At 33.1% G+C, this 11,002-nt stretch overlaps 1 protein-coding gene across 4 annotated transcripts in view; it reads right to left on the reverse strand.

The window, feature by feature from the left end:
* Positions 1–590: 590 nt before the first annotated feature.
* The window catches only part of LOC106460278 (netrin receptor UNC5B-like), an 80,724-nt gene continuing 70,312 nt past the window's right edge, over positions 591–11,002 (reverse strand). For all 4 annotated transcript variants that reach the window (XM_022386953.1, XM_022386955.1, XM_022386954.1 and 1 more), the window contains 5 exons: positions 8,930–9,076; positions 8,537–8,707; positions 4,870–4,985; positions 4,101–4,202; positions 591–1,105 (listed from right to left, as the gene is read on the reverse strand). In XM_022386953.1, coding sequence (XP_022242661.1) covers positions 934–1,105; positions 4,101–4,202; positions 4,870–4,985; positions 8,537–8,707; positions 8,930–9,076 — 708 coding nt within the window. In that variant the 3' untranslated portion in view covers positions 591–933. The remainder of the gene's footprint in view (positions 1,106–4,100; positions 4,203–4,869; positions 4,986–8,536; positions 8,708–8,929; positions 9,077–11,002) is intronic.

Genomic DNA, 11,002 nt, shown 5'->3' on the forward strand with positions numbered 1-11,002 from the left:
CTATACAAATATTGTGAGCAACTATTTTCTCTCTTGATTAAAAAAAACACAATAAAAAACATTTTATAAAGAGTGATCCTTATGTCTAGCCTAATCATTTCAGTCAAGATTAGTCAAACGCGAGGTATATTGAATCTTTATGAAAAATCACTTATCTACTTCTACTTTTGTGTTGTTGTTATTCTATACATCTTTTATATCTCATTAAAGAAAATTATTTAATACAAGTACCATCCAGGTTTTTCAGGTGTTAACAGATTAACCATTGTTAATTACATATTTCCAGTATATTTTGGTTCCCCATCTTAAGTTATTAGTAACAAAGTATGTAGAAGAGTTTTATCTAGAATGATCTGGAAACTGTAATTACAAGTATAAAACATATGAAATACACTGTACAAGTTGGTCTTATCAAAAAATCTTAGTCAGATATTTTCTATCCTGGAAAAAAAACTGTATGTGATTTCAAGCAAAATAAAATGTAAAAAAAAATTGATGTTCATTTGATTTTTCCTTTTTTATTAAACAAATTGTAATTATGTTTATTTAAAATATAAACTTGCATTGAAATAATGTTAGTATAGGCACAGTATATATTTATATGTCTTCATTTACAATTACTTTACACTATATACAACAACAAATGAAAAAGAAAAGCTATTGTTATCCACAATTATGACAAATACACGCAGAACTGTCCTACATATTTTGTGTTTCTTGGCACAGAAGTCTGCATAGTTTTGACCTCTATAGATAAAGTTTAGGGCAAATAAATGAGGCACCATACTGTGTTGTTAGTCAACATCACGGTCCATTAGTTTGTTTACTTTCTCCCTATGTTCCATTGTTTAGCTAACTACATGCAGGTCCTTCAATATTAATTGAAAGTAGCAGTATAAATCTTAACAATTGTTATAATTTCTTTCTTTTTTTTCAAAGCCATGGTCCAGCTTCTTCTTCTATGACTACTGAAGCATCATAACGCCCCATAACTCTACACGAGTTTAGAAGATCGGTTAATGCTGTGGATTCTGGGTGCTTGGCTTCCCAGAGATCAAGGATGTGTTCAGTTGGGCTTGCTTTAGTTGCAAAGTAATTCAAATACCTGTAAAATAAATAAATAAACAAACAAAAACCATATACTAGTTTGGTTGCTTAGATATACATAATCTTAAAACTCACGTAAATAGAAACTAAGTGTTAGCTGGAGAAGAATAAAAGCTGTAAAAAGTCACATGAAAGTTTTTAAACAACAACAACAAAAAATTCACAGTCCAAGTTGCTAGCATTTTAGCTACAGCAGATATTGTAATAACTATTATAAAGTGATTTATATATACATATCGTAATATTCAACCGTATTTGACGTCTTGTAGATATTTAAAATGTCACCAAACGTTTGACAAAACAATGCGAAATTTTGTATACTATTAACTCTTGAAACCCCACAGAAAAAAACTTAGAAAGATCTGTGAGGCAACACAAAAATCGGGATCAAAGAGTGTTGGAGCTCTTGGGTTTGAGTAAACCGATTTACTTAAAAATTTATATTAATCTTTCAGGAGCTGATAAAAAATCTAAATTCAGATCTATACTTAGACTTTGGTAACTTTTAATACTGGGTTCTAAAATGTGGATCAAAGGAGTTTATGAAGCTCTCAAGATTGTCTACACTAATATTTAAAAAATGGTATGTACATGTAAGGGATTCTTCAAATTTAGTATCTGTGTTTAGATTTTTGGAATTTTAGTACTGGATCTTCTAACGGGGGATCAAGAGGCCTTGGAGGATCTCAAAATTAGCTGCATAGATTTACTCGAAATTTGACAAGAACGTGTAAATTGTCGTTCAAAACAAGGTGTCTATATTTTGTTTTGCGCGTATTTTCACGACTAATTTACAGTAAAACGAAGTTTCTCTGCAATAATGCGAGAATAAAAAAATAATATTTTCAGTTATTAGAAACTTATTTTTTAAGAGAAGAATGATTAGCCCCAAAGCGGTATGTCTGCGGACTTACAACGCTAAAAACCGGGTTTCGATACCCGTGGTAGGCAGAACATAGATATCCCATTGTGTAGCTTTATGCTTAACTTCAAACGAAATACCGATATCATAAGAAAGCTGGAAGATAAGTAAAATCTTATAATTTGTTTAAAGCAGATAAAAAGGACTAAGTATTGGTAGAATAAATGATCAAATTCAGAAAATGTTCCCATTGTATTTTCTTAAAACACAGCTAGAATGTGCAATACTTTACTTATTAAACTAGTTTCGTGTTTTTTGTATTTTAAGGTTTCGATAAGATCAGTTTATAAATTTCTCGATTAAGCAACCCAAATTTAAAAAGGAAAAATCTGGTAAATCGTTTAAAGCAGTGGTTCTCAACCTTTTTTGCTCCATGACCCCACCCCGACACCTCAAAAATTTGATGCCCCTTAATATAAAAACAAATTTGGTGTTGAAAAGGTATAATACTATAATGTAAAATTTAGAAAAATTCACACCCAAATGAAAAATGTTTCTTATTGTAGCGTTTTCAAATTGTCCCCCAATATATTCAAATGCCCCTCCCCTGTGGGGCGTGCACCCCACGTTCAGAATCACTGGTTTAAAGCAGAAAAGTAACAGGACAACAAAATAATAATAAACTAACGAACAAAGAAAACGTCTTAGCCTACCGATGACTCAGCTGTAAGTTTGAGGGCTTAAAAGGATAAAAACAGGTTTTGATACTTGCGGTGGGCACAGCACAGGTAGCCTATAGTGTAGCTTTGCGTTTAACAACAAACCAACGTCAACATCTTAACTATGAGAATGAAGTGATATATTTCATTTGTTTACTTAATTAAAGATTTAAACATTTTTCATGATTTGTTTATTAAAATTTTATTGATGTAATTATGAAATTTAATAAACTACTCAAAAAAAAAGAGTAATGAGTTTCTAATATGTTTTTTTCGAAGTTTGAAAACAAATCAAACACTGAAAGAAGCTCAATATTGGCGAAACTTGATTATTACAAATATCACAGGTAAACAAAACAAGCAAGTCGAAAAATTCATTTACAAACATCAAAAATACAAAATTAACGAAAGATGCCAATATTTGGCTGCACAAGTATCAAAGAAAATATATGTTATTAAGATGAACAAATTTAACAAAATGAGTCTTTAGTAGCTAATAGGTCGTTCTCTATTGTTTAAGATTTCTCTGTTCCCATACTAATGACAATATTTCAGATGAGTTGTTGGGGCAGCACAGTTCATTCCTAGATGACGGCAGCTCTGGGCTCCTGAACATTCGTAGGATCAGATTGTCTGTCTCTAACAGCTCTCCTTAGCAAGTCCCACACATGATCAATCGGAGTGCGGTCTAGTGACTTAGCAGGCCAGTCCAGTATCTCTGTTCCTTCATCCTGGAAAACCTGCTGTGTGATCCTGGCGTTATTCTGCTGCTACACGAACTCTTCTCCGACAGCACCAGCGAAAGGATGAACAACGTGTAGCAGGATTTCATCCACGTATATTCTTGTTGTCATAGATCCTCATCCACCATATAGAACCCTAGGTCATTATTGAGCCACCTCCAAAAAGAATCATGGTGGACAACTTTACAGGCCGAATATCGCTCATCTTCACGTCTTTAGACCCTCACACGTCGATCACTTGAGGATACACGGAGGATACAAGTGAGATGTTTTTGAGCAAATGCTAGCCGAGTTGTTCGATGTCTTGGGGTTAGTACAAGGGCTATAACTGGTATGCTGAGCCCGAGATAAGCCTCATGGAGCCTGACCGTTGAACAGTAAACATCTTTCCTAATCAATAAAATTTAGCCTTTTGTTTTGCAAAATTTGGGGCGTTTCTCGTAAAGGCCTATTACAATATGGAATCATTAGTGAACAAAGTTGCAAACCCTAAGTAGGGTTATTGTAATCCTTTACAATAAGCATGCTAGATTTGAGAAAAAAAAAAAGATAACCTGAAAATATATAACTTTAAACAAACCTCATTACCTTATAATTTTTGTGAGTAGTGTACGTTACAGCTATAGTGGAAGTGTCCTGACGCCACTTTCTCTAACAATAAAGTCTTACCTGTCTACTCCTAATTCTTTGGCCAACCTTCTCCAATCATTGCCTTTATTATTAGGAGGATCAAAACAGGCGCAGAGCTTTTTCAAGATTTTTGGTGAAATCCTAAACATATAAAAATTCAATATTAAGTTCTATTAATTCAAAATGTTTATTATAGTCTAAGTTATTATACACACAACAGTTCAAAACACTTTAATCATTAAATCCAAGGAAAATGAGCAAACTTCATTGTGATTCGCCTTATCAACTGTGTTTATTCATTAGTTGTTTTAGATCCTCTTTCCAAATCGAATACAATCTAGGGTTGAAATGTTACATGCTTAAGCACTTCAGAAGCTATCATCCCATTAAATATGAGCGGAAAGTACTTAACTTTTTTATAGCAGTGAAAGGTGTCGTATAGTATTTCAGTAATGGCATAAAAAGGTAAAAGCTGGATCTATGTGACTGTAGTCGCTTTATTGTTGTACAGGATGTATAATCTCTAATCTAAATTTGCATAATTTTTTAAGTTGCTTAGGAAATCCCTTTGATGTTTGATAATTCAAATGAAGTACATTCTGGTCAACTTTTTTAACATTTAAAATACATATGAAGTAAAACAAAAGTTGCATTGTGATTCTGACTTCGAAACTGTTACATTTAAGTACATATTTAGAAAAGATTTACCCTAAAGTTTATTTTTGTATGCTAGCTGTAAGTACATACATATTAGCGTCAGAATTCCACCAAGTGTTTTCCTAACTGATATTATACAAGATATGGTTACCTGAATTCCTGTGCAGAACTGTTAACCGGAAACAACAAACTCGTTTCTCCCACTGTATTAACTGTGGAGTTTATCAATGGGGCTGATATCGATACAGCAGGACCTGATGATATCCTCTGGAAGAAAAATTACTTGATAGAAGCTTATGTAAATGATAAAGATGCAGAATTAACCCAATATTTGAAACAATGAAATCTAAAAAAATTCTATTGATTTTATAAGTTCCCAATTATGAGCAGGAACAAAAGAATAAACTTTATAATTGGGAGTCAGTTAAGTCACCTAACTTTATCAGTCAGGCTTATATCTCTCGAAAAGGAGTTGTAAGTAATAATTTTGCTAGTAAATAAGTAAAAACATATTTATTCTAAAATAATAAAATATTAAATAAAAGCAAAACAGTAACTTTGACGAACTGATTCTGGCGTCTTGCATAATAAATATAATAGGCTGTAAATATCACAAAGCTCCATAAATTTTGTTTCCGGCTTCACTTGTTATATAACATGATGCATTCCAAAGTCCGCAGAAGATTAATTGGAAGAAAGTACACAGAACAATCATGCACCTTACTATAGATAATCAGAATAGTTATAATTTGGTATAAAAAATCCAGATTATGAAATTACACGCCTAATCAAATAGGATTACACTTTGTGCATTGAAAGTATAGTATAAGTAGGTGGTATTTTATTAAGAATTTAAAACACGGGAAACGACATTTTTTTAGCACAATGAAAGGTAAAAATATTTATTATTAGTTACAGCCGACTAGTTTCGGTAGCAAAATATTTTTAAGCCGCTAATGTGATATATTAACAATTTGTACATAAGAACTATACGTTCTACCCGTCCCTAATTTTGAACTGACATGCTAGAGGGAAAGCAACTCGTTAACAGTACCCACCGCCAAGCTTTTGGGCTATTCTATTTGAATAGTGGAATTCTATAGTCACTCTTATAACACATCCAATACCCCAAGGTGTGGGGCATGATTTTGCGGCTACAGGACGTAAACTATGGACCCTCAATTTCACTGTCCGGCAAGCTAGCCATAAGCCACGCCTGGCAGCAGATGTATCAGAATGTATCAGAACTACTTGTGATATCCCTCTACTTTCTCCGGTACCACAAATAGGAATGTGTATTAAATACATATTCCAGGTTCTGAATTACTTAATGGGCCTTTATAATCCATCAGTGTGGACCTCAGTTAAATGTAAAACAATCGCACTCGTCTCCACGTATAAATTTATTCTATATTCATTCGGGGGAGTATAAAAATACGGAACATTTATACGTTATGATCGTACTAATAAAAAATTAGATGAAAATTCTAATAATTTAACTTTAAACTATAAAGGCGACTTGTATACACTTTAAAGATATTGTGCTGCGATCTAGTACTTTATTTGCAATGAGCTGTAAAAATGTAATTATCTTTCTTAATATACCACATTAGCGGCTTAAAAATGCATGACATCTGAAACCCTAGCTACTCTGAAATCTCCTCAGACTAAATTCTTCTTCAACACGAACAGAAGAATGTCCAGGTCAAGAACAGAAAACGTTCAGGTAGCAAATCAATTAAAAAAAATTAGAAGAAGCTCTATCGATAATATTTTTCTATGACGAAATATTACTAGTACTTAGAATCATTTGTTCAATGGTGGAAATTCGAGGCTAACGAAACTAAAAATGTTCCACGATTGAAATAAAATAGCCAGAAAACGATCCTTGCAACACCAAAGCGGAGCCAATCATAGTAATAGAGTGTTTTCATGACAGTTCTGTCCCCTGAACACCTTATTGATAGAAGCTACCTGTCGGGTACTGCAAATCGACACATCAATAGGGAGCCAGATACATTTTTATTTGAAAACAGGTTACAGAAATAAAATTCTATATGTACTTTATAATGCGTGTGAGTAGCTTTGAACTATTTAAACCAACTCGATGATTTCGAATTCATAACATAAATTTAAGTAGAAGGGTTCTTTTTTTTTAGGATACGATACACGGATGAATAAATATTCATTTCCGCAAAGGTTAAACTATTTTTAAAGATATTTCTTCCAGCGATCGTAGAATTAAAAAAGAAAAAAGATTTTATATCTGTATATTCTACCACAGTTTGTTCAATTTACCCACATACGAAGAAAGAGTATTTCAAGATTTAATAGAATTATAATCAGCTAATAATGGTTGTCTTAATTTTAATAAACTTCCGAAAACGGTCTTATAGAAAAAATTATTAGTTATTTACTTAAAAATTCAATTCCTATCGTTACTTATAATAATATTTTCTAGTTTTAAGCGCCATGATTTTTTTCATCAGACGGTATATAAAAGAAATATAATCGTTATAACAAACTCAATTTTATAAGAATCAAAACTAATCATTTCATTATAGTCTACAAGTTGATATTATGACTACTGCTCCATTTTGATTCATTATTTTAATGGAAGTTGTCTCATTTTCCTTTAAAACACGATCCAGATATATAAGCGCGAATGTCTCTCTCTCTTTCTCTCTGTAGGTCTGTTCCTTATGCACGGCTACATCTTTAAAGCTACAAACTCCAAACATATGGTACAGATACAACTTTATGCAGGAAGTAACATGGGATACATGGTCGCTGCTTCAAAGGCCGTTTTGAGGCCAAAGTGACCAATATAGCAATTGTTAATAAAAAAGGACGACCAATTGGTCCCAAATTGAAATGGCCGGATTTTTTGGCAATGTGATCAACAGGGTTATTATTTACATTTCTTCTTTGTGTGAGGACTTCTCCTAATCATTCTATTCATGATCAATTAGGTGTTAAAACGATTTAAGAATGGAGCCTTTATTTGCTTCTCTACTCATTCTATCTTTGCTCTTCCCCCTCTTTTTTCTACACATAAATTCCTATTCTCTAACTTCACTCAACTGAAAAAGGCTGCTGCTTTCTCTCGAACATGCGTACACACTTCTTCAACAAAATAGGCTTTCTTGAGCCATATATTTTGCTTTACTTGCGTGTACTCGCAATAATCAGCTATACAATGACTTTGCAAAAACGTTTGGTATCGGCAAATTTTCCCTTACGTTGTGTTGCAACGAGAAGAGAATAAATCAGTTCTTCATTGAATGGAACGATAATAAAATCAGAACACGCTACAAACAACACTTGACCAAACAGCAGAAATCAGGACAGCAAAAGGTAGGGAATTTTGTATTGGAAACATTAAATGTCATGCAAAGCACATACAAGAAGCAGGAGCAATTTACCCGGTTTTGCTTTGATTAAAATAGCTTTAGCAAATTTGTATTTTTTTTCGCAAATTGTTATTTTTATTGATTTTAATTAAAATATTTAGTTAGATAAAGAAATCATTTTGATTTTTTTTGCAAAAAATTACGCTTAATATGGTTGATTTAATCAAAACAACTCAGAATATTTAAAGCCATTTTCATCCAAGCAACGATGGGTACTTTGATAGTTATAAATAAATAAAAATTTTATAAAGAAATGTGTATGTATTGTTATATTTCGAAACCTCATTATTCCTTTAAGTGCCCAAATTTATTAACTCTGTGTACAAGTTTATGAATGTGAAGCGGTCGTAGATGAGGTGATAACTAACTATTCAATTAAGACTTAATAATACTGAATAAGCTTACGCCACGAAGATCTGTATTAATCTGGAGCAATTGACGATGTGCTTGAACTCCTCGTTGATAAACTAAAATATGATAGTGAATTGTTTGAATTGAACGATCAAGATGTTTTAAAGTGAAGGAACAATGGAGTTGGTTCAGTCTGCCGCTCCATACATGTTGAAATGGGATTTCCTATATGTGAACAAAATGTATCCATCAGCTTTTTCATAAAATAAGACTGGTATTTACAAACATTAAACAGTAACATACAAAATTATTAAAAGTAAAAACTACTACGAACGAGTTAATTTATAATGAAATATATATATATATGACTTATTCAAAACCCACTACACAAATACACAGTAGTCTGATTTGTTAAAAAATGTTTTAGTTAAACATATATTTACACACCTGATAATTAGCACCAGGTTTACACTTCCAACCAGGACCTATATCTTCCAGACAGAGACAAAGGTTAGATCCTCCGTCCTGGAACCACATAGACTTAGGAGCGTCTAATAACTTCCCTCCCAATTCTTTCTCCACTTCAACTACTCCCTGAAAACAAAAATAGGCAAAATTATTTTAGTACTATTACTAAAATGGAATGCATAATTACATATAATTGTTTTATCCTAATATCTTAAACGTTAAACTAACCAATTGTTGTCATATGCTGAACAAATGTATGCAGTTGGTTACCAATTTGCGAATAAAATTCACACAATAATAGTAGCATAATTAAGAAAAAATGCTTTTTGATTGATCCCATTAATTGAAAACATTGAGCAAATTCTTACTAATGCAAGTAGTGGTCGATAGAGGTCTTGCACTTGACGTCACAAAACTTATTGTTTCCTTCAACACTCCCATATTGGACGTCAAACATTCCTTTCTAGTAATCAATAGTAATCCATATCAACATAAGGCTCGGTAAAGCTTTACATGCTATCAATGACATAAACTTCGCCCTTGGCAAAAGACAAGGATCCAAAACTCTACCAACGATCAGTTTCTCGATATATCTTTCTTTATGCAGGTCACTGAGGGGATTTACAGAATTAGAGAATTTCACCTAAGACGAATGTAAACATCCGACTCCAATATGGCTGAGTAAACTATAGACCACGTGATTTTTTGACACCAGTGCAAGATTTTTATAAAATAAGTGAATCAGCCGTTGAAAGTTTCGAAGTTAAAACTCACATCGAACTTGAAGAGTTAGTAATCTAATAAGTCCCAATTCGCTTTATTACAGTCTTTGATTTTTTATATCTGAAACTAAACCCAGACTAGTTTGTTTATTCTCCATCAATAGTTCTTATAATTGTTCTGACAGTAACTGCTGACATGTTATTTTTTAATCCAGTATTTTTTGATTTATGCCAAAGCTACGAAGGCTGTCTGCTGCAGTCTCTTATTTTGAACTTCTGATCAGAAGAAAGGTAGCCAGTCAACAGTAACCTAACTCACCATTCAGGATAAGGAATTGATTGTCACTCTTATAACGCACCTATAATAAATGTGCCGGGAATATTTTGTGGTATCAAATGACTTCGAATCCAACTCGCCAACTCCTCTGAAATCCAGAGTTAGACCACAGGGCTAACCCATGCCAATAATTCAATGCATATTAAACTAGGGTAATCATATACAGTCGAATCTTGATTAACGATCATGGCGCCATTAAGGACAGACCTTTTCAGTCTGTTTCTTTTTCCTACTATTTGTAACCAAAATAAATCTTCCAATAACAGGCACCTCGATATTCCGGATTAAAGTCAGTATCTTTAGTATAGTTCTCTATAAAGGAACTCGATAAAGCGGGCAGTTATATTTATATGCCTGTACCGTATATCACTAAATTCCAAACATCCCAGAAGGATGACCAATGTAATAAAAGTTTTCACAGATTCAAGGTGCAATCTTATTACTCTAGGGAATTCTCGTTATAAACACTGTAGAATACATAAGCTGATAAATTCCACATTGTGTTCTCGGAGCAGGAGTCAAGTCGGTTTATTTTTGTGCTCGTGCTTTGTTTCTCTCGAGAGTATCGCGTAAACAGTCTAATGACACAAGCGGTGACTTGTTGCTTTATTTTCAGAGGATTTCTACTTCAGTGGTTGACAGTAAAATAAACACTGAAAATATGTGTGAAATGTTTAACAGTTCAAACTCTGAAGAGAAGTACTTTGAAACTTTGTGACTAATAATAAAGAAAAAGAGCACAGCTAATCCACCTTCTTAGACCTCCTGTTGACAGCTCCATGTCATGACAACGTGCAACTCACCAACATCTGAACATCAGTGTCCTGCATACACCAAACAAAATGGAGTGGCCTTAAAATTCAGAAATTTAGTAAGATCAATATGGAATCCAGCTTTGCATGGCTCATTTTTGATGTTAAGGGCACCTTGTTATAGAGGGCATTTGGAAGGGTGCCCTTAATGTGGAGGTTCTACTGTAGAACTTATAATGGC

This window comes from Limulus polyphemus, unplaced genomic scaffold, assembly GCF_000517525.1.
Source record: "Limulus polyphemus unplaced genomic scaffold, Limulus_polyphemus-2.1.2 Scaffold740, whole genome shotgun sequence".
Classification (NCBI taxonomy): Eukaryota; Metazoa; Arthropoda; class Merostomata; order Xiphosura; family Limulidae; genus Limulus; species Limulus polyphemus.